Below are 24,168 nucleotides of genomic sequence, written 5' to 3' on the forward strand. Positions count from 1 at the left end.
GAGCATTTCCTTTCAAAATTGTTCCTCCTTCAATGCAGTCTTCTCACTGCTAGCTCTTCTCAATACAGCTAAACTAGCAATGCTGTGGTCTAATACTATTTTCACTATTTAATACATTATTTTTTTTTATAGGGAAGAGCAGGATTTTAAGAAAAGCAAAGATGAAGCATATGCAACGTGTACTTTATGTGAAAGCTTGTTTTCTGTCTTACTATTCTGTCTTACTATTCTGTCTTACTATTCTGTCTTACTATTCTGTCTTACTATTCTGTCTTACTATTCTGTCTTACTATTCTGTCTTACTATTCTGTCTTACTATTCTGTCTTACTATTCTGTCTTACTATTCTGTCTTACTATTCTGTCTTACTATTCTGTCTTACTATTCTGTCTTACTATTCTGTCTTACTATTCTGTCTTACTATTCTGTCTTACTATTCTGTCTTACTATTCTGTCTTACTATTCTGTCTTACTATTCTGTCTTACTATTCTGTCTTACTATTCTGTCTTACTATTCTGTCTTACTATTCTGTCTTACTATTCTGTCTTACTATTCTGTCTTACTATTCTGTCTTACTATTCTGTCTTACTATTCTGTCTTACTATTCTGTCTTACTATTCTGTCTTACTATTCTGTCTTACTATTCTGTCTTACTATTCTGTCTTACTATTCTGTCTTACTATTCTGTCTTACTATTCTGTCTTACTATTCTGTCTTACTATTCTGTCTTACTATTCTGTCTTACTATTCTGTCTTACTATTCTGTCTTACTATTCTGTCTTACTATTCTGTCTTACTATTCTGTCTTACTATTCTGTCTTACTATTCTGTCTTACTATTCTGTCTTACTATTCTGTCTTACTATTCTGTCTTACTATTCTGTCTTACTATTCTGTCTTACTATTCTGTCTTACTATTCTGTCTTACTATTCTGTCTTACTATTCTGTCTTACTATTCTGTCTTACTATTCTGTCTCTTATCAAAAAGAAATTCTTTATAAATTTATCTTTTGGTTTAACCATACAGTGGATGGTATCTTTGGATCTTAGCTCTGAAATTCTCAGGCATGAATCTAGATTGCTGCATAGTAATTAGTTCTATTAGCTATAAGCATCAAGTTCATCAAGTTTGATCTTTTTGAGGATTGTATTCAGAAAAGTTCTACAGACTGTAGTTATAATAGCTCTAATTGTGGGCATAACCGTAAAGAATGTGGGCAGGATTCTTGGTCTTAAACAACCAAGAATTAGTATTTGTCAGGCAGCTGAACTCCCGTGTAACCTGTCTTTTTAATTACGTCACCTGTCAGGCTTCTGGCCAGCTCGGCTAAACAGGACATGCGTGGCCACACACAGCGGTGGCTCTTGCTGTTTCTTGCTGCCCTGTGAATACTGTTTTATTTCCATAGTGACTAATGTCTGATGAGTCGGCAACATTGGTACTCATTTGGCTAATTAACTTGCTTCCAGATAGATTTTGTATGTAATTCAAAACAACACAGTGCTTCTTGAAAGCTGTATTATAGAGGTTTCAAACTTTTCTAAACTACTTCCTCTAGGTACTAGAATTAAAAGCTATTGACTCTGCGCTGAGGTAACATTCAACTGAAAGAAACTCTGCGTGCAAAGACTATTTGAGGAAAACAGATTAAGACTGAACTCGGGGGTCTAGACTTTTGGTATAAAGGCTTGGTGTATATCTACCAGGTATTAAAATAACTTGCTATTAAAGGACTTATCTGTTAGTTTCTCAGTTTGTTTTTATCTGTTGGGTTTTTTCTTATCAGCATAGTTGCTAAGCTTTTTTACTGTGTTGGTTTTGGTGCTAAAAACTTCAGCGAGGATTTTAACACTTTTGATAAGTGCATAGTTTTATACTGTACACAAATCCTACAGATGCACGTCTGTCTCTGGAATAGCCTAGCAGGTTGTTAGCCTTCAGGTATCCCTCCTGTGGTGCTTTGTGGTAACTCTATATCGATTAATGCATTTCATAGTGATCTTCTGACCACACCTTCCTAGTGCTGCAAAATCTTATAATGTTATTTTCATGCATTTGCAAAGCTACAATGTTGTCGTATTGCATATATTGGTAATTAAGAACTTTCTCCCCAGAAATTGTATTTAAGACATCTAAAGCATATTCTTACTGTTCATCTGCCTTCACAGACATCTGGTCTTTGCTCTGATCTAGTCTTAATACATATTGTGCTGTAGATGATGTGTGCTTACGCAAAATGTTATTCCTAGAGGAATAACTGTGGCTGTATCAGCGGTTAGAAGTCTGATTATTTTAGTGAGGTGGCCTGGCAAATACCCACTTTGTGGGTGCTTATTTGACTTCACTCATTTAGACTGGGTAATTTTAAAACAAATGCCTCTTAAAAGCAAGCTGACCACAACTTCTTTTATCATTTACGTTTCAGGGATAGCAGTCTACCAATAGGTTGGGAGCTGTGAGAGTGAAAACTTTGACATGAGCTGAATTAGTTAATTCTGTGAACTTCAGCTTTGAGATAGGAGAGGCAAAATCCATGCAATTGTATTCCAAACCAGATGAGGACTCCTATTTTGGTTTCCGCAACCCTACAATAAGATAAGAACCACAATAAAGATCTCCAGACTATTCCTGCAGCGTTATAAGAAAAGTTTACATGTAAATAAAAAAGATAGTTTTGATGAACATTATACCTGTGTGGTAAGAACTAAAAAAAAAAAAGATTGCTACACTTCAAAATATAAGAACTCACCATTGCATTAGGTTAGATGGCATTATTAAATAATAGACCTTCTCAGTCTAAAAATCAGTACCGTGTGAATGGAACAGAGTGGAGCAGGTGTGTGGGACCCTGTTGCAAGGAAGTGTAGAGCAGCCACTTCAGTCCAAAATGCTGTGGGGGAAGTCTTCTGACGTAAGTGCTGCGGTGTGGTTTTAGCTAGCCTGCTGGCTTGGCGTACCTCATCCGTTGTGTGCTTTGTCAGAAATGATGCTCGCTAATGTGGGTTCTGCTCAGTGTGTGTTTGTATTCACATTATTGTCACAAAGGTTTTGTGAGAAAACTTTGTTGGCCAAGCTGCTTAATATTTTTTTTTTTTTGAATCATCCACATTCCTTACCTAAGGAATGAATACTAAGAGATTATAAGAATGCTAGGAGACTAAGAGAAATGAGACTAAGAATAAGGGATTATGAGAACTGTTAACTGAAAAAATCTGGCTGTTACCATTTGAGACGTATCATGGTGAAAATACAAAGTGCCATCTTTGTAAATGCAGAGCAGAGTCTGGATATTGCATGGCAAATGGAGCAGGATTTTGAGCGGTTTTATTGAATAAGAGTGCTGGATGCTGTTCCCTTGAATATGGTGGGATACTTTAGTAACTGGGTTATTGTGACATAGTCATAGAAAGCATAAATTGCTTATTTGTATGCTCTGGTTTTGCCAGCTTTTTTAATGAAAGGTTTGAGGACAACTTTATCTTGCAAAATAGCACAGCTTGCTTATTCTGTATTTTTGAAATCCAAGCTCCTCGAATTGATAGGGCTTTTTTAACTCCTCGTTTTTCATGGAGGCTAAATTACATTCTGGGTTGTGTTTCTAACTTTTAAGCGTAAGGATTATCACTCAGCAGGGCATCTTTCTAAATTTAGAATATATTTGAAATGTACCATTTAATAGCAATTTAGTTCAGGTTTCTTGAAATTGTAATTTGTAAAGGCAATACTAAGGTTGTCACTAAGGGACTTAAAATTAACTTTAAATCCTTCTTTAATTTCAGGGGAAAATTTGCAGTGGTGAAGAAGTGTATCGAGAAAGACACTGAAAGAGAGTTTGCAGCAAAATTCATGAGAAAAAGAAGAAAGGGCCAAGACTGTCGGATGGAAATAATCCACGAAATTGCGGTCCTGGAGCTGGCACAGTGCAACCTTTGGGTCATTAACTTGCATGAAGTTTATGAAACTGCAACAGAGATGATTTTAGTTCTGGAATAGTAAGTACTAGTAATAACTCCTGAATAAAACTCTGAAGTATTTGCTTAAAACTAATAATGTAAATACTGTGTATCCATAGGAATAGTATGAAAAGTTACTATTGTTTGCCTGTTACACTTGCTCGAGTTCAAAAAAAATAAATTGCTAAGAAAATCAGTGTTACAAGAAGTTATGTGTAGTCTTGTAACTACTGCAGACTATAAGAAGTTTCTCCAATTATGTAGTATCTTTCAAAGCTGAACTGTAATTTATGTAGTTAAAAAAAAAAAAAAAAAAACAGTGAAATATGAACTGTGTACGCTCCCTACTGGTAAAAGAGGAAGAGGAAAGAAGCAATGAGTATCTGTTCAAAAACTGAAGTTTATTTCATTGACAGTGCAAAGACAGGGTGAAATCTGGGGGCTTTTACCAGTTATGGAAAAAGGTATTGAAAGCAACATAATTGCTAAAAAGAAGCTATCAAAACTCCCAGTGATCTTCAATGAAAAGCTCTCTAAATCGTGGTCTTTTGGGGGAAGAAAAAGAGTAGGAGAATTCAGACCTAGAATAGTTTCTTTCAGATGACACTTAACTTGTGACTCTACGTTTGTCTGGTTTTCCCCTCTTGAGTTTGTCCGGATGGGCATTTCTGCAGCTGCTGTGACTGTCCATCTCATGTGCCAGTGGCTTGGTTATTTGACATTTAGGTTCCAAGAGACAGCCAAACGCTTGTGCTATTGAACTCTGTTAAGATCTTGTTCAAGCTCTATGAATTTTAAATAATGAGAGGAACAGTGAGGCTCACTAGTTCAGAAGTGACTTAACCTGTCTGCTAAGATAAATCTAGTTTGTACAGCTCTTTTCTTGATGACAAAAAAATGTTGAGAAATCCTGTGTCCCATTCTGATCTTGTTTAGAATTCAAAAGGAATTTTATCTTTAAAGTTCAGTGAAATGGAATGAGACCACGTCTGTGAAGGCAAGCTTCCTTCTAGAATACATTTTGTGAAATTCATTGTGTCCTCATGGAATTCACAATTTATGAAATATTCAAGTATCTGTTATAATGCAAAGGTGTGACAGAACTTCTGGAGTTTTAACTGCTCTTACCGGAGACTCAAATACACACTTTAAACACTAGGAACACAGATTAACTAGAATACAGTTTAAATTTCTGGACCTTGTAGGGATATAACACAAGTGGTAGAATCCAAAGCCTGATAGGAGCAATGGGGTTTGTGATAACTTTAATGCAAAATTGCTATTTTACTTTTAGAACTCAATTCTCTTACAATTGCAAAACGTTTTTAATCCCAAGCATTAACTAGGTTATTCAATAGTCACCAGGTTGTTCAGTAATTAGCAACATTATTGTCTTTATATGCATCAGTCATACCTTGTTTCAGAGAAATAGCTGTGTGTTAGAGTTCTAATTTACAAAAACAGTCTTTCCCTGACTTCAGCAAATATGTCTGGATGCTTCTTTAAAGTCAGCATGTTCCAGAGACATGTTGGAACAAAACAGGTATGAATGTTAGTAAATTTTTGACATTCTGTATGCAGAGGATTAAAGAACATATCTAGACTGCAAGCTTCTCTAGGGCATTTCAGTTTCTATTAAGCTTGATGGCCTGTGTGGCAGATCTTTATCTTGGGAAGGAGAAAAACAAATACTTAATTGTTGGCCACTAACTTTATCTGCCGTGGTTTTAAAGTTTCTTGTCTTGATGTTGAATCTGTCCAAAGGAGTGAGGGGAACACCTAGTGCTTTGCCTTCATGAAGAGAAATATTAATGTTACATGGAGTGCTGTCGTTCAAGTAGTGACGGTTTTTGACAAAAAACAAACTTAAAATTGGCCGCTGTTTAATGTTAAAGTCCTGAGCAATGGGAAGCAATGGGGCATTACCAGGTTGGCTTCAGCTGTAGAATAGCAAATTGGTGGCTGGCTGCATCCACCCTGACAACAGTCTCTGACTTTTGTTTGTTGTCACAAGACCTCAAACAGAGGGTTTCAACAGACGTTGAAGGGGTAAGTAAGTCTGAAGGGCTAGTATGTAAAGCCTGGAATTCATCTGTGGGTCAGTCCTATTTCTATATTTCAGTGAAAATTGAATGAATGGAAAAGAAAACTAGACTTTTACTGAAAAAGGTAGAAATACAGTCTGGGAAACCTGACACATCAGATAGCTATAAAAGGAAAAAAAGCAAACTTCATAACTTCTGGGCTCAATATTTGTATGCAACCTACCTGGCTTTTTCTAATTTCTTTTGAAACAAAGAGCAGCAGATCATCTGATGCTGAAGATCTGGTGGCTTTTTGTAAGTGTTTATCACCTTATGCTTATACATCTATGCAAGGGGCAGATGATATTAGTAGGTTGGACATTACAAAAACCTGTATGTATAAATTAAAAATCTAAGCCATTAAGTTTGGGGTTTTTTGTGAAGAGCTTCTGAACTGAGTAATTACCTGCCCAGGGTCTTGTGTAGATATAGCAGACTTTTGTTATCCTTACTTTAAAAAGGAAGAAAGTTGTCTTTAGCATTTTGAAGCTGTAGGGTTTATTTTATACACTGGATGAAGTGCTTTTTTCACCTATAGTTATTTGGACCTCAGTAATGTTTAGTACTTGTACTGTCTTGGTCATTACTTATTGTCCTACTTACTGTAGGTGTGACTGGTTAAAGCAAGAGTTTGCTGGCAGGGAAGGATTCATTTGGCATGGGATTCAACAGATGGAACTTGAAGCAAAACCACTGTAGTCAGAAATAACTGTGCTGTTCCAATGTTTGCATCTAGTCTATTAGAATATTTAGCAAAGCTGTTCTAGATGGCAGTCTCAAATCAAGACTAGAGCTCTTCAAAAAGTTTTAGGCAAAAACCTCTCAAATGGAGTTAGTTACCATTTGTTTGCATCCCATTCAGTTCTTTGACTCCCTGATCAGAAAGGTTAAGGAAGGAAAAAAAAAAAAAGACATTTGTCTGAGAACCAAGAGCTTAAAAGGACAGTTTCAACAACTGGATGTATTTGGATGCTTCTTTTCCCACATCTCCTCTCATCAGATATGGATTTACGGTTTTCTCAGGCTTTGGGTACATTGGTATGTTATGGTAGCCTTACACTGGAAAAATTCTCAGTAAATTCATTAGCTTGCTAGTGTATGCTGAGCCAGGGCAAGGTGAGTAGGACTGTCAGCAGTAGTGAATGTTTGATAGTGTTGCAACCACCGTGGTGTGATCTTGTAATATCTGCTTTCTGTACACAGAGCTTACGAGTTTCCATTTATCTTCCAAAGATAACTCTTTCAAGAAAGGATTTTGACAGAGCATAAGATTTAGGAAGTACATTTTTGGCCCTTGCAGACTGTATATGGTCTCACCCAGGATTTGAAATCAAGCGTATTCTAGGAATTTGTTATCTACGTATCTGTACTCTGAGGATCTGTACTTCTGAGTCTTCCAGAAGACTATCGTAAAGTCTCATCCATTAAAGCTGGGGGAATGTTTAATTTTTTCAGATGCACTAAAACAATTTGTTCAAACTTTTTCTAATGATATGCTAAATGACTGAATTAGTCTTATTGTAAGTGCACTTGAAAGAAGTAGGATGCTGAATTCTGTACAGTGCATTGTTAGGATATGTTTCAGGGAAGATAAGCAGTCTCCATTGAATATAAAGTCAACATAATTGTAACAAAGTTTAATGTTACAGACTTCCAAATGACTTTTAGCTCATTTATGCTGATAAGCAGTAATAAAATGTTAGTGTGCTTTTCATTGATGAAGAGCAGTTGGATTTCACTTGAAACTGCAGTGAAGTTAATAGCACAGCAAGGAATTTCATAAAACAGCTAAAGAATTCTGGTTGCTGTAGCTTTTGGAAAGAATTCTTGCCTTGCCTTTTTTTTTTTTTTTGTACACCTAGCTAAGGGAGTGTGTACTAAAGAAATAATGCATTCTAAATAACTGTGGATTTCAAAACGTTGTGCTCTTAAATATTTTCTTATCCATTTTTTTTAGATTAAGATGGCTTGTTTTCCTAAAGACTTTTTTGTCCTAAGGACAGTTCTTTGCTTTTATCCCTTAGGAACGTTTTCTGTAGAGGTGGGTGGGGGTGCCCAGTGGTTTGCAAAGTTATTTCATAATGAGCATTGGAAAAGCTACAGCTTTAATGGAAAATGTAGTCTTAGAGGAAAAATGGATAAATGTTACAAACACCAGAGAACTCCTGCTCTGCATATATACAGAAATCATAGCAATGACATGCTCATCATACTTTCCTAGCAGGTATTTTAATCCTTCCTGTGTTTTGATTATTTTTTTTTTTTCCCCTGAACTCTAGCTAGGGAAAATAAGTGAGTTGAAAGTACTGTGAAGGAGCTTGGCAAAATTTGGCATAGGTGTGCGGGAGAGTCTTTTTAGAGTTCATTTTGACATTGTAGTTCCAACCACTTGTGACTGGGTTGGCTCACAGCTTGCTGACTGTTTTGCTTAAGGGAAACAATTAAAGCTCACTCCACAGCACCAATACACAAAACAGTCTTGCAATAACAAATTTTCCAGTGTTCTTGTAAAGAGTTGCTAGTTACTTGTTTGAATATGGTAATTTGGGGATAGAAGGAATTGTCTGGAAGAAGTTGTTCTATCTGCATCCTAAATAGCAAAGCTGATCAAAAAATGAAACGCTGTGTGTGAAACCACCTTTCCATGTGAAATTTTTTTGTAAAGCCAAGTGTATTTGTCTGTGCTAGCTCTGAGTGGCTACGTTTCGCAAGTCATGAAGTGGGTGTGCATGTGTAAGGGCTGTATTTGCTTGTCTCGCTCTTAAAAACGCTGGTGAACCTAGGCATCTCCAGAAGTACTGGGAGGTACTTAAATACCTTCTTTTTTAAAAATGTTTTCTGGATCGAGGGTTTTCTACTCTCATATAGTAGAACTGTTAATTTCAGTGATGGGACATTGTCTATCTGCTTCAACTTCTACTGTCTTGATTTTTAACACATGTAATTCAAAGTTCTTTAAGTGTAGTGTTAAAATTCTAGGTAGCTTCCATTTTAGCATGGTGCCTACTTCAACTTTAATTTGTTTACTAGTGTAACTTAATTGTAACAAATGTCTACCAAGTAGACACGTAGCAAACAGGGCTTTATAAGGCCCCCTTTTGATTTTTCATCTGGGTCTATTCAAAATAAAGTGTGATCCCTGGTTGACAACAGCAGATTTGGAGTATAAATCCTATTTCACAGAAGTAAATAGCAGAAGTATTGTTTTGCTTATTTTAAGTGGCAGAGCTATACCAGCAAAATCTCAGGGCTGTTGCTGTAAAACACATCATGTTAGTAATTGTGGTAGTAGATCTTATCAGTATATGTGCATTATAATTCACTGCTACAAGGAATGAAGTCATTCTTCCAAGTAATATATTATGGCATTCTTAAAGTAGAAGGTTTAAGTTATTGATTACAGTAGATGCTTTCTATCACTATCTTGAAGATCCCATTGATGTTGCTTTTTAAAGGAATTTGCTTTAGAATATTAGAATACACTAGCCTGTGTCCATTTAAAAAATGTCATTAATATCTGAAGACTGTTCAAAGCTGAAATATTACTTTTTCCTTGAATTAAATAAAAATGTGCTCAAGAAAGATGTGATAGTGTCAGGCGTATGCAATTTTTCTACAGGAATTGAAGTATTAATGCTCCTTTGAAAACCTCATTTTATTGTCGAGCTCTGTCATCTTTGATCCAGGATAAAGAAAATTATTTAATGGACTTTTCTTTTTTAAAAGGAAATCTTAGTTTAATAAATCAAATTGTACTGTTAGCCAGCATATAGAACAGAAATATAAAACTCTTTAGAAAAAGTTAAAATGTAGCCCTCTTAAATTCTTTTTTCTTGTAAGACAATCTGCAGGGAATATTTTAAATAACAGTAATGAAAATATCTGGGAAGGCAAAAAACTTTAAAAAAACATGACACATTTTAAGGTAGTAGGACGGTAGAAGAGAAGTTAGTATAGGCAAAATGAAAATTTGAGTATATTTAAGTGTTCTTTTTCTGAAGGTACCTAATCCAAATGCACCATTTTTGTAAAACTCATTTGCAGTTATATTCATGTTGACTGTGCCTCTCTGTCTTCTGGATTGCCCTAATAATGTAATTTATTAGAAAAGAACAAGCAAAGGCAGACTAGATGGCATCAATAAAGATTAACGCTTGTGCAGAGTCATGTTTGGCATGTCACAGTTTGGGGGAACTGGAGAAGATGCTGCCTCAGGGGTTTCACCATCTTTCCCTTCAGGATGATGCTAGAATTTCATGCACAACAAGGTGTGTGTCAGTTGCTTGCGTAGTAGTAATTCAACAACCCGTATGCAAAATGGCCCCGTTCAAATGTTCTCATGCCCAGTCTTCTTTTAAGACGGAGCCTGTGCTCTGCTTATTTTACTTTTGATGCTACATGGTTGTGTTGTAAAACAATTCTAGTTCTCCGGAGGCATTGCTATAGAGAGATGGTTCTGCGTACGGCTTCAGAGTACTTTAAAAACATTCATTCATCTCTAGCTATTTTTACATTTTTTGTTACTTTGATATTTATTTAAGCGTATATAAACAAAAGATAAGGAAGCAAGCTGAGAGCTAAACTTTTCAAAAGCATTTTTAGATGAAAGCCATTTAGAAACTTAATGCATCCCTGTACACCAGAGACTTCACAAACAATTCAATTATAGACTTTACATTTAGTCTTTTGAGTATATGCAAAGTGTTTTGAGGAGGATTGGGGGTGGGGCTGTTTAACTTTGTGCTTGCAAAGGCTTAGGTTGGCCAGTTTTCCATGTAGTTTCATAGGAATGGCAAAAGGCACATCTTTTATTTAAATACTGCCCTTAAACAAATGTGGCATTCATCTTAAAGCAGAGTCAGTGGTGTTTCCAAAATAGTCCCCAGAATTTCTATAGCATTCACATTCTCTAACCTAAATGATCTTTACTTCTCTCCAAATCTGCCATACTGCAGAGAAGTCTTCCTAGGCTGTAAAAGCTTGCCGGATGTTTAATAACTGCAAATATCACTATTGGCAGCTACTGCCTGCTTACACCAAATAAGATAGCTTATACTAAATCTTGCTTACACTAAATAAAATAGAGAAAGTAGAAAAAAATGGGTGCTATAACTTAGTGTTTGAAATACTAAAATTCATATTGTTCCCTAGTGCTGCTGGAGGTGAAATCTTTGACCAGTGTGTGGCTGAAAGAGAGGAAGCCTTCAAAGAAAAAGATGTTAAACGACTTATGAAGCAGATCTTAGAAGGAGTTTCGTTCTTGCACAGAAACAATGTGGTTCATCTTGACTTAAAGGTAAGATTCTTGCTCTATTTTTCTCATTATTTTCTTCTCTGCTGACTTTCTTGTCGGTCATATGTCATACAAATGCTAATTTGTAAATAACAAAATTTCTACCTAGTTATCCCTCGAACAATAAAATTCAACCTTTGGGATGCAGCAGGTACCAGGGCTGCAAGCCTTTTGCTGAGTTTCTGTGATTATGTCAAATATAAACTTGGTTAAGTGAAATTTGATTAATTCAAAAGTGGATTTGCATTGCACCTTAAATTGCAAATGAGTGCTTTGTGTAAGACCTGGCTCATTTTTAAAGTGCAGTGAAAATACCTGGGTATTATATGTCCATTGAAAAATAGGCTTGGTTTTTGTCTTGACTGGAGTTTTAATGAAGCAGAAGGATGGCAGAGACACTGGTAGTATGAAGTGTAACGTTTCAGAGTGATGTGTTCATACAGGACTGGTAAACACTATAGTATGTTAAATACATTTACAACACTTCAGTAGTTTCTAAGTTACTATAAAACTTCATTTAAATGTTTGTCATTTGCTGCCAAACAATTGGTCAACACCCTATTGGTATGTAAATTACCATGATTTACTGGAGTAAATTTTTTTTTTTCTTTTTGAAAAATAGTTTTGACCCAAATCAAGAGAAAAGTACAGTTGCCATCATATGAAATCCAGAGTATTGCTTATGGTTAAGAAGGGAGTTGTAACAGGGATCCAGAAAACTATCCTCTCCCATTGGTAACAAGCTGCAGTGAATTTTCTTTAGCTTCCATCCATACACTCATATGAAAGATGCAATTTTATCTCATGTGGAGGCTGAACTACTTTCTTCCTAAGCAAGGCAGTACAAAAAGTATCTTGCATTAAAATTTTCAAATTCCTTTTATGTCCAATCCCTATATTTACTAAGTAGGTAGTAAGCTGCTACATGTTCTGTCACTGAGTTCCTTACTTAAACTGCATTTTGGCAGTATTACAAAGCTACCAGTAGACTCCAGTATCAAGCTGTACATGCTTAAATAACCTAGCGCATCATGAACCATTGGTCAGCTAAAGCAGATGATGAGTAGTATTTGCACATAAATATGTGGCCTGTCTGGTTTTCCAACCATTTATTCAAATTATTTGTGGAATCCTTTAAAACCCTGTGTAGCCCACTGATTTAGTTCTACACATAGATTATTAATAATTGTACTAAAATGCTTAATGGAAATTTTTTAGCAAGGGATGTGAGAATAAGTGTTCAGAAGGAATAAAAATGAACAGTTAGACTTCCTTAAAGTTCCAGTACACTTATACAAGATACTCAGTGTCTCTGCTATGGTTGCCCATTGGATTTCCTTAAAGGAAAGTATATAAAATTAAAACATGTCTTTTGTGGCCAGTATATATTCATAGCTGTTTGTGGTTGATGTTCCTTAGCACTCTCAGCTGGCCATCTGTAATCAGAAATGCATTGTGCTTGATTTGACTATAGTAGTTCATGGCAAAAGTATACTGGAGTGTTGATTATACCTTACAGACAGGTAGCTTTCTCAAAGTTCAGAAAAACCTTACTTAAAAGCTTTCCAACTCATCAGAAAACTTATGTTATAAAATTGAGCGTATCTAGTTCTCACTGAAAGATCCATCATTGCTTTGCAAGCCTATAAAAGTTAATTAGCAGAGTAAATTGTCTAGTGTTTGAGTTTAATATGTTTCTATGTTACTGCAGTGTGCAGTGTTTTTGAAAAGTGGATCTTAATAGGAGTCCTAATTGCAGTGTGATTACCTTCATGATACATAAGACTGTCTGTCTTTTTGCAAAATAAGATTTAGGGAAGTCTTCAGAGTATTGGCAAGTAAAGGTGATGAAAACTGTAGGATTAAAACCCATGACTTAAACAGATTGACCCACGTGACTTGCAAGACTTTTTAAAAGGCCCATTTTTCAAGGAACTCAAAAATTGAAGTTGGATGCTGGTTTTGGCTGCATGTTTATTAACCTGCTGGGCTCAGACCGTCTTCTGTTGGATAGTATGGCTCATGCTGCTTTACCTCGTGGCTCACAGCACCACGGAATTCACTAAATACCTGGTTTTGTGGGGTGACATTTGGAAGACTTGTGCGAAGCGTACTGCTGTTAAGCAAGGTGTTTGCCAATATCAACAAGTTTACAAATTCTTGCTAAAATGTTTTCCTTGTGCTATTAGTTTCACCTTTGGGTCTCTAAAGGTGCAAATACCTTTAGAAAGGTCCATTCAGTTTTCCAAATGTCGCACCTTCAAAAAAGGCAGGCTCTATGTCCAGAAGAATTTAAGTCAAAATAGTTGTCAGTGTGTGATTGTCAGCTTGTTGTAGTTTTGTATTATAAATCTAATCGACCAGATCTACGACACTGACAGCTAGCTTCCTTTAGCCTCTGTCTGCTCCCTTAACAGATTCAAGATTTTTCCTATGAGACTAAACACTGCAGAAGAAACTAGGGTATTTTGATGTGGCTTAGCAAGGTTGCCACCTGATCATTTCTTTCCAAAGGCATAGTCCTCCTTCAAAGTTGGTTGAAATATGGCTTGTTTTTAATAGCAAAATACAATTATGTAATCCAGTTTTGACTTGGAGAAAGCAAATATAATGCTCTGAGTGCAAATTAAGGATCACTTGACAGTATTGTGTTGATGCTATTTAATTTGCAGGGTGTGCATAGATTGTAGTCAGGAGTCTTTCATCTCCTCTTAATGGCGCATAAAAGCTGTAGAGTAAGGCAAGACTCTTCTCTCTGTGTTTTCATTTGCTGTTTGACTTGATCTTCAACTGGTATTTGGTAAAAGCTTAAAGTAGTTGGGAATGGACGAGAATTTAAAAAGGCGTGGGGGTTGAGGAAGGACTAGCTGCCTCTTGTCTGCAGTGGCAATAGGTAAAGAGCCTTACGTGGCTCTGGGAGAGGGACTGCTCCAAGCAGCACCCTCCTATGGTATATAGTACTCTGGTTATCCAACAGATAACTTTTCCCTTCCTTCTTCTGTATTGTTTTCAAGGTGCTGTGTTCAGTGAGGACAACTAGCAAAATCATTATGTGAAATTAGTTTGGGTGTCATTTTACACCAATATTCAGAAATCAAACTAATTCAATTCAAAGTAGTAGCCTGTTACAAGGACATTACAGATTCATTTTCTCAGCTGAGTTTTCCAGGTGGATTAAGGTGGAATGTTTGTTACACAGAAGTGTAGGATTAATAGAAGTGTAGTATTTCTTGTCTAAAGGAACTCCCAGGAAACTCGGAAAAGAGTTAAAAAATAAAATATCAATTTTTCAAGTCAAAGCTTAATCTGGAGTTCAAACCTTTATAGCAGTTAGAGCAAAGCTGTTGGTTAATAGGCAGGTAGAGAGTATATAGGTTCTACTGAAGCTATTTTGATTATAGCCTTATTTCTTAATTTATGGGACCTGCATTACTTATTTTGGGGGAATAAAGTGTGATTCCAGTCTAATCTGTCTACTGGTTCTGTGACTTGCATTTTTTTCACTTGTACACGTTAACCTAAAAAGCCTCAATTCCTGAGCAAACTCTGCTCTTACATCTCAATTGCCTGAAGATATGGGAGTCCTTTAACTTTTTTTAGGGCAGACTGATCAACCTAGTTTAGTACCTTTACACACAATGTAGCTGGGGTATCCCAGCTAGTCTGTTTTTTCTGTTTCTGCCCATTACTCCTTGGGTAATTCCTGCCTTTTCTTCTAGGGATCTGATATTCTTACAGTATTATAAAATTAGATACCTAACTTCATTAATATCGTGGGTCAAGGTGAGGCATTGATTAGTTTAAAAACATACCTTTATTATGTGTCCTTAGTCATACTCTTCTTGAAACCAACTCAAGATACAAGGAATATTATGGCCAGAGGCTGACGGATACTTCTGGCATAGTGGCACATGTGCAATGTATAGATTTTGCCATGATATAGTCAGTTTACAAGATTCCAAAGCCTGCTGGCAAGGTAGGGTCGAAAGGTATCCTGTTTTACTAAGTACCCTTATTACAATTTGTGTGACTTGCAGAGTAAGTTTCCAGATGAGACCAGATCTTTGTATACAATTGTCTTAGTTTGGCCTTTGCACCGACATTCATAGTGTCAAGAAAGTTATGTTCTTCATGCGATGGTAGTTTAGATCACTTTAAAATGTAAGACTGGTTAATAGTTGCAATGATAAATGATGCTTTTTACTGCTATTACTCTTAGCACGATGATACATTTATAACCAACATAGCAAATTCTGAAAGCCCGAGTTTCTGGTGATTGACAGTGTGGCTGGAAAATGCAACCTTTTGTCTTGGTTTTATAAATCTTTGCCAAGGTACCCATTTCTGGCTGTGCGAACTATGGCATCGGCCTCGACTCACATGGCCACTACCAGTCCTGTAGCGAAGTACAGCCATTCAGACTCCATTTAGCCAAGGATTTTTTTAATGTTTTTGCTCTGTGTACAACGTAAGAGGATCCAAACTGGAACCTTCAAGGTTTACTGCCGTAGAGGGGGAGGTTCTTCAGCATTGCCTTTTGACAGTTCTCATCAGCCATTTCATTACTGCTTGACGGTCAGAGTGACAGGCCCTTCTTAGAATGGCTACTAGGAGAGCCTCTGGCCCGCACCTCTCACCTTTGTGGGCTCAGCAGCACTAGGCAAACACAGATGTCTTATAGCAGCGGGAAACCAGAAGACATACTGCATTACAGATGTGGGAAAATGATCTTCCTTTTCTTAAAGTTTCAGAGTAATAGTGTCGAGCTGAAAACTATGGTAAGTTCAAAGCTATGGCTTCCTTAACATTTTATGCTGGTGTTGAGACTGTCACTTCACATGAACCCCATAACGATTCCTTAAAAGAAGAAAACAACTGGTACTTCATTATTAATTGATTTAGGGGTATGACTCAGTTCATACTGTAGACAGGGTTTTATTTTTTCTGTACAGGTGTGTTTTGACTAATAAGATTGCTTTTAAAAAGACAATAAGAACTTCTTCTGGCGACTACATTATCTACGAAAATATTATAATACAGGGCTTAATGGTTTCATGAAATGTTTCCATTAAAAGCACTTCCTCGTTTAAATATAAAGAACAAATGCTTTTCTCATGCTTTCTATTTGCCGCTTCAGAAAGTAACCAAATTTCCCACTGGGAAGAACATCTGAGAGGCTAATTAGGGAGGCATGGTCAGCTTTTTTTGAATGTTTGCTTTTCTAATACAAATACAGAACAACGCATGGGGACTATAAAGTAGATGGTAATGCACAGCTCCAGAAAGCCTTTGTATGAGCACCAGATCCCAGTTTGTAAGAAAAAAAAATAAGATGTTCTTAATACCTAGATGTGCAAACAACAAATAGATGGACAACATCATGGAGTTAGTTTGAAATAGCCTCGTCTAGCTCGGCAGGAATGAAAGAACTTGACTATATTTAGGTCTTGCAGCAAGGAGGACTGGCCCCAGGTTTTTAAAATGTTCTCGCACGGTTTTATTTCTGTGTTCTAAAGCAAGGCTGTTCCTGTGGAAGCGTGCCTTCGTGGCTGACTGCAGACTGAGGGGCGAGCAGCTTGGTGATTAGGGAAAAAGTATACATGTTGCTGTTAATCCAGCTGGATTATCAGTCAGTGGTCGCTTTGGGGTTCTTACGCTTTCGCCCCCCTCCCTTTTCAGTCAGCCCTGAGGCACGAGCCAGGTTCCCAGTGAATAAAGGCTGCTTTGCTTTCACAGAGCTTGTGCTCACCAGAAGCACCGACGCAGTGTCAACCATCAGTGTTACCGTTGGGAGAAGTTAATGATAGAACCCACTGTGATCATTGGCCTGGGGTCAGGGAGGGTCACACCTTTTTTTTTGGCAAGGATGTGGTTCAGTTGCAAAAAATCTCTAAGACCTGTTGTCTGAAGTTAGTTTTCAAATTTTTTTTTTTTTTAACTGAGCTAGCATTTAAAATAGATGGTAAGGAACTTCTTAATGACCACGAAGTTGCTTTGAAGGATGACAGCCAAGATCTAGTGACGTCAGAGCAAACAAGTTTATCCAAAGGTGATGCTCTTACAGCAGCCTGAAAAACAGGTTTTTATTTTTTTTAAACTGTTTTTCAGTTAGTGTTCTGTAATGCAATTGTTCGTACTTTGAACAAGATTGAGGTCAGTTGCAACAGACTTTCTTTAAACAGGTGTAGTCAAAATAGTTTTATGTGGTCAGGCTTTTTAAAATGATTGGGTGTTTTTGGACACCCTTTAACAAGAGGTATTTTACACCATCTATTGGAAAGAAGCAAGGAAGGAAGGGGAGTTAAAAAGGTGATGTGAAGGACTTAAGGGTACAAAAGTGGAGGTATTTCTACGCTACTGGTAAATGATAGCTATGGGCATGTGTTTTGTATGTGTCCTAAGCTCATAAAAGTAGATGCTTGATTCTCAGTTAGAACAGAAAATCCTGCCACTCCTTTTAGCCTACGTGTGTCTTCAAGTTCAGCTTGGGGGAAATGAGTAAGTTCAACATTCCTGGATATCGTACTTGTTAGGGAATGCGTTATTGCTGCTCATGATCTAAAATAATCATGCAGTGTGATGTCGCACATTAGACTTGGGTGAGCCTTAAAGTCGTCTTCTTTTGTTTTTCAGCCCCAAAATATTCTACTAACCAGGAAGTCTCCCCTGGGAGACATTAAGATAGTAGATTTTGGCCTTTCCAGAATAATGAAGAGCAGTGAGGAACTAAGAGAAATTATGGGAACTCCGGAATATGTAGGTAAGTTGTTACTATAGGAGCTCACACAGAGTTCAGGCGTTTGGGGAGCAAGAAGAGAAACTACCTCCACTCGGTGAATGCAGGACTGGCTGTGCAGTCACCGCGCGGCGAGATGGGGCTATGAGGTGGGGCTGCTCTGCAAGGCAGAACGGGCAGCGCCGCGCCGGTTGGGTGCTGGGGGGAAGGTGGGTACGTGCTCTAGATGATCCTTACCAGCAGTGATAACAAGTATTGCTTGGATCTCAGCCCGTGGAGGTTTGTATCCATTTTATCTTTTAAAAAACCACATCATTCCAGGCCTTGAAAATGTACTTGAAAACACCCTGAAGCTGCATGGTGTATCTTTATGCATATGGGTTTCAGTGCTGGAATACAGAATGTTGGGTATTTCTGATTTTTTCCATAAGAAATGTATATGCAGCTTCCTTAATTGCAAAGGAGACTGGCCTGGCTTCTGAAGATGACAATAAAGGGAAAAGCATTTTTAAATTTTTTTTTACTTAAAAACCAATGACTGATAGTAATCACTTAAATAACCTGAACAGAAATATCTTGATTTCCAAAGACCATCATGCTTCAAATGGCTTATCTTAAATTTTACCACATGCCTGTTAATGCACTATATAACTACAATGTAATGTCTGCATATGGCAAAAAAATGACTTTTTTTTTTTTTCTGAATAGCTCCTGAAATTCTGAGTTATGACCCAATCAGTACAGCAACTGACATGTGGTAAGTTGAACAAATTAATGATCATCATAACTCACTTTACTGAAAAGATTGCTTTATTTAAAAAAAAAAAAAAAATAACAAAAACAAAACCCAAACAAACCTAAAAAACTGCTTTTCTGTTTTTATTTCTAATTTAGGAGCATTGGAGTACTGGCATATGTTATGTTAACAGGGATATCACCTTTCTTAGGGGATGATAAACAAGAAACATTCTTAAATATATCTCAAATGAATGTAAGTTACTCTGGAGAAGACTTTGACCTCATCTCAGAGTCTGCCGTGGATTTCATCAAAACTTTGCTGGTTAAGAAACCTGAGTAAGTGAAACACATGATTGTATACGCTGATGTCAGACTGGATTCATTTTAAATGTAGCAAGTGCTGGCATTTTCATTTGTAAAGTATAAGAGGACTTTGATTATTCCTATTTCATTGTGCTTCTACCTTTCATGTGTACGAAAACACAATTCCTCCATTTCCCTCCGAACTTGCATATTCTGAACGTGTCCAAGTGTTAGTAGCTAAAACTCAAACTGATTTCAGAAGACTGTATGTGAATTGTAGCGTGTGCTGCAGGATACTGAGTCTCCTTGCAGGCTTGCTGATGTCTTTTAAATGAACTGTGCTTTGAGCCTTTCATTTGGGATGAGTTGGTAGAGAGCACCTTACTCTCTTCTGGTTCGTTAGTCTGCTTTTCTCAGTGGACAGCAAATGGGAAATTCCAGGTCTCAAAACAGAAGAGATGTTTTCTGTGGAACTTCACCAGTTCTTCATGGGGCACGTCAGCTATTGAGGTTGCTTACTGCTTGTCTGTGGGAATACTTTTAAGAATATAAGGAATTAGATAATTTTCCTCTCTATATATTAAAAAAAAAAAAAATCTGTATAAACTTTGAAAGTTGATTGGCAACATGGGAGTGTAAACTGATACTTAAATATCTGTGAACTTCTTTATTTTAATTGTTGGCAATTCATCTCCTTGGGCTGCTGTTGGTCTTTTTGGGGTAAAAAATAGCTATCAGCTTGTTTTCCAAGTTCTGTAAGTCTGTCTTTACAGTCCTATCCTTGGATTAACTTGTATGGATCCCTTCTGCAAGGTACTGGCTTTCAAATTCATTTGGACGTTTATTTTGACACTGTCCTTCCTCTGCAGGGACCGGGCAACTGCTGAAGAATGCCTTCAACACCCATGGTTAGAACAAAGCGATAACCCTGCTTGCAGGGCCTGGAATAAAAGTACGGGAGGGGAGACCAGTGATGTGACCCAGAAAGATGCAGATTCTGCCTCTGAGAAATCAGTAGATGCTGAGAAGACTGAAGAGGAAGAATCAATAGTGACAGAAGAATTAATTGTAGTGGCTTCGTATACACTGGGACAATGTAGGCAGTCAGAAAAAGAAAAAGTAACTGAGCAGAAAGCCATTTCCAAACGATTTAAATTTGAGGAACCATTACTGCAGGAAATACCAGGAGAATTCATTTACTGAACTGTGTGGAGCTTCATAGCTGTAACTGGAAGGCGGTGTTTTCTACTAAACAAAAATATCCTAGCCAAGTGAATTTCTGATATGCAATAAATGTTCTAGATAAAAGAAAATGTTGATAAATGGCATCCAAGGAAAATGTGCCAAATTTATAATTTCATGGAACAGATAAACAAGATTTCAAGTGGCTGACAGGAATTTAACAAAGAGCTTATTTTTGTTTGTAACTTTTATTTCTGTTTTGTTGTTGCCTGATAGCAGAGTTTTTGTTAATTGTTCCAGTGTTCTGGAGAAGTTCATGCTGGAAATGTTTCAGTGACAGATGTCAAGAGGAGTAAATTTTAGGCTATGTTTTGGCATTTAATGCAAATATATAACGTTGGGTTTTCCTCAAACACCTTTTAGCACTCCTGACTTCAGTGGAACTATCTGCTGATCTAAAAATTGTACGAGAGGAGAATTTGATGGACTGGTTTGACATGCAGATTTCAAAGTTATACTGTGTGTGTATACGTTTTTGTTTACATCAAGTCAAAGACCCCGACTCTGCTGGTGTGTGGCCAAACAGTAAGCTGCGCTCCTCTAGGAGATGCACGTGTCCCAGGGGTGAAGAGATCCGTACCGGGGAACAATTCCAGATCACAGTGGGGATACTTCTTGATTTGGGAGCACAGTAAAATCCTGCCCTGGAGGGCGATTAATTTGCTTGAGTTGGTCGCTCTTGAGAGCCGGCAGCAATGGCTCCCTCCCCCTGGGCGAGGTGTGCTAATGGAATCCAGCTCAGCGTGACTGCACGGCCTTTGGAAAAAAGAGTGACAGAGGGTCTGATGTTACTGGAGTTCTCTCCACTGACGTCGTGTTAGATCAGTTTGTCCAACTAATGGTAAATCAGCCCTTGATTCCACCTCCCCCAGAACCTGGCGGGGGGTTTCACTGGGAGCATGAGGTCATTTCTGCCTTCTTTCTCTTCCTCTAACCGTTGCTTTAAGGAAGAAAGAAGCACCCTTAGGCTCGATTGCATAACCTTGTTCAATATAGCTGTCAGATGAGGAAGATGATACCTCTTCCTCTGAAACAATGAAGCACAACTCGTACCTCGTGCTTCCCGATCGCTCTCCCTTAGACGCTCGGAAAAACGGCCCGTGTGTGATGGGGCAGGGTGGGATTAGGGAGCTGCACGGGTGGGGCGGAGCTCTGAATGGACACGGTCCCTCGGGGGACAAAGCTGGGACCAACTGGGTGCCAAAACTGACTGGTTTTTGCAATGTACAGGTCTGAGGATCTCAGACTGAGTCCTGGTTTTCTAAGAAGTCTTTCATATTGATGCTGTTCCAAAGTTTAATTTTTATGTAATTGAAGTTTAGTACTATTATATTGCATACTGTTAACTATTCAACTATTTATTTGGTTCCCTTATGCTGTTCCTCTATAATAAACCCTGACGAAAGTTTTCTTGCTATAAAACAACGAATAGAAACTCTTAAGGTAGTTTTTCCTTTTTTCCATGTTGCTACAGACTTTCCTAATTTCAGATGTCCTAAGAATGCTCTTACTCTTTTTAGTGAGCAGGAGTTCAGTGCGCTGGGCTAATATTACAGTTCTTCCTTCGCACAAAAGGTGAATGGCTTATTAACGACAGGGGCAGTTCTGGGCTGATCTGATTAGCATTGCTGTAAGGGGGCACTGGGAAAAGAGCAGAACTGAAAGCAGCGTGCCGCTGCGTTGGGGCACTGAGCGTTTTTCCAAAAGGCTTCACTGCCCCTGGTCTGGGCGCCTTCGCTTGGAGCCGCATCAGAAAAATCGCCCCTAAATTCAGCCACTCATTGGGCCTCTTCCCCTATGGAATTGCATATCGAAGATTCACGTAGGTAGGGCAGCTTCTCACTCCTTGAAGACCTTTATATAAGAAAACATCTACTAGTACTTGTAACTTGAGTTTGGATGTGGTTTATGTAGTATTGCAGCGGTGCCTTTCACGTGCTGGAGAACTGAGTCATTTGCTGGTTTTTAAGTTACAATACTCTTTTGACATTAACTTACAACAGTCTTTTGCGCAAGATGACAATTTTTTTTTTTCCCAACTTCCGTCCCTGCCATTTTGACTTCTTTTTTTTTTTTTTCCACACCTGTACTTCCTTGCTTTCACAACGTTGAGCAAAGCACTGCAGTAGGAGCACGCTCACGTCCCACCCTTCCAGGGCAGCGCTGCTCCATCTGCGCACCTAACGGGCGATAGCCAGCTCGTGGGTGCTCGTGGCGAAGCACTGGGGGGATGTAAACCTGTTTCACTTCCTAGTTGTAACCACAGGTCATGTCTCAGACGGGGACTGGTACTTATGAGAAAGGGTAGATGCTGAGCAGCGTACGTTTTTGTCCTATTTTTACTATTGTAAATGTATGATAATGAAGCTTAATGTGTATAAATGAACTATGTACTTATTAGAAGGCCAGCTTCTCTTGAATTGGCTGCTTGGAGATTCCCAGTGGGCCGCGTTTCTGTTTCACTTTCTGTGCCTTACGGTGGTTGCGTACAGTGGGGTTTGTTTTTAACATCATTAAGAATTTGTATAAAGTTGTGAAAGTTTAATAGGTTAAGTTACAAACAAGGCATCTCAGATTGGCCCTATAACTGCAAAAATGTTCTGTAACGTTTCACTGCAGGACTATCAGCCAGTCCCACACACTTGAAGCTGTTTCTGTTCCGCTGTAAGTGGGGGGCGAGCTGCCAATGGGGTGTTCTTACCCTGCGCCGCAGAAAGGGGCTGTTGGGGTTAGTGTTACTAGCGGGGTAACGCGTTCAGACTGGGAACAAACCCCTGGCTTGGGAAGAAGAGCTGTTTTTCTGCGGCTCCGGGGCTGGACTGCACGTACATCCGCAGTTCACCTGAACACAAAAAAAAAAAAAAAAAATGCTGCTTATGCCTGAAAGTGTGTGGGGAAGGGGGTGGTTGCGGAGAAGGAACCGGCTCCCGGGCCCCCCGGGGGCACGGCTGCCCGGGGCTGGAACGTGGGGAGCTGGAAGGGAGGGGAATTAGAAATTGCTGGAGAAGCGCTGGGTTTGGGGCTCTGACGCAGGAGACGTGACCGAGAGCGAGGGGGGTGGGGAGGGGGGGCGGTCCCGGCCTGCGCGTCTGCTGTTGGAATAAGCAGCAAACATCTAGTTGAAAGCAAAGCTTTGTCTCCTCATGTTCACCTCTTTAAGCAAGAGGCTACAGACCTTGTAGTCATTAAAAGTGCTATAAAATAATCCCTTTATGGTCCAAAGCTGAATTTGCATGGTGAATTTGTCTCCTTTCTGACACTTTTCAGTTGAGGAGCCCTAAATACAAAAGAGGGAATGCCCGTTTGCAATCGGCCAACTGGGGCTGCAGAGCTGCCAGGTAGAAAACTGAACTGCCTGCTCTCCTCCGGCGGGGCCGGGGAGCAAGGCGGGCCTTGCGCCAAGTCATCCCAGGGCCTGAGAGCTCTCTTGAATATTCCAGGTGGTGTTTCTGGAAGGCAGTTCAACATTTTAAAGAAATATTGCCAGTTCATTGTACTTCTCACAAGGTGTTTACTGTTTCAGGAACTTCACAATAAAGGACATTTTGTTTTCTGAACAGCTGATGGGCGTCTTTTGTTCTTCACGCACAGGGAAACACTTTGAAACATCAGGAATTTTTTTTTTTAAAAAAAAAAAAAGAAACCATAGTCTATCTTCAAGACGGCACTACTGCTTCGAAAAAGAATTCTGAAAGTGAGGCTGGTTTGCCTGGTGCGGGATGACTGCGTGATGGTTGGGGTCAGTCGTAAAGCTCAGGCAGAGCGCTGCATCGCAAACTGCTGCAGCTTAAACTCTTCTGGGGCTGGTGCCTGTTCAC

General features: G+C 38.5%; 1 protein-coding gene across 1 annotated transcript in view; it reads left to right on the top strand.

Annotated features, from left to right (window-relative positions):
* Positions 1 to 23,907, top strand: part of STK17A (serine/threonine kinase 17a) — a 29,199-nt gene extending 5,292 nt beyond the window's left edge. Inside the window, exons 2-7 of the mRNA XM_032987040.2 lie at positions 3,781 to 3,993; positions 11,190 to 11,334; positions 17,965 to 18,091; positions 18,776 to 18,824; positions 18,962 to 19,141; positions 19,978 to 23,907. Coding sequence (XP_032842931.2) covers positions 3,781 to 3,993; positions 11,190 to 11,334; positions 17,965 to 18,091; positions 18,776 to 18,824; positions 18,962 to 19,141; positions 19,978 to 20,311 — 1,048 coding nt within the window. The 3' untranslated portion in view covers positions 20,312 to 23,907. The remainder of the gene's footprint in view (positions 1 to 3,780; positions 3,994 to 11,189; positions 11,335 to 17,964; positions 18,092 to 18,775; positions 18,825 to 18,961; positions 19,142 to 19,977) is intronic.
* Positions 23,908 to 24,168: the final 261 nt, after the last annotated feature.

Source organism: Tyto alba, unplaced genomic scaffold (genome assembly GCF_018691265.1).
Source record: "Tyto alba isolate M040663 unplaced genomic scaffold, T.alba_DEE_v4.0 Super-Scaffold_46, whole genome shotgun sequence".
NCBI lineage: Eukaryota > Metazoa > Chordata > Aves > Strigiformes > Tytonidae > Tyto > Tyto alba.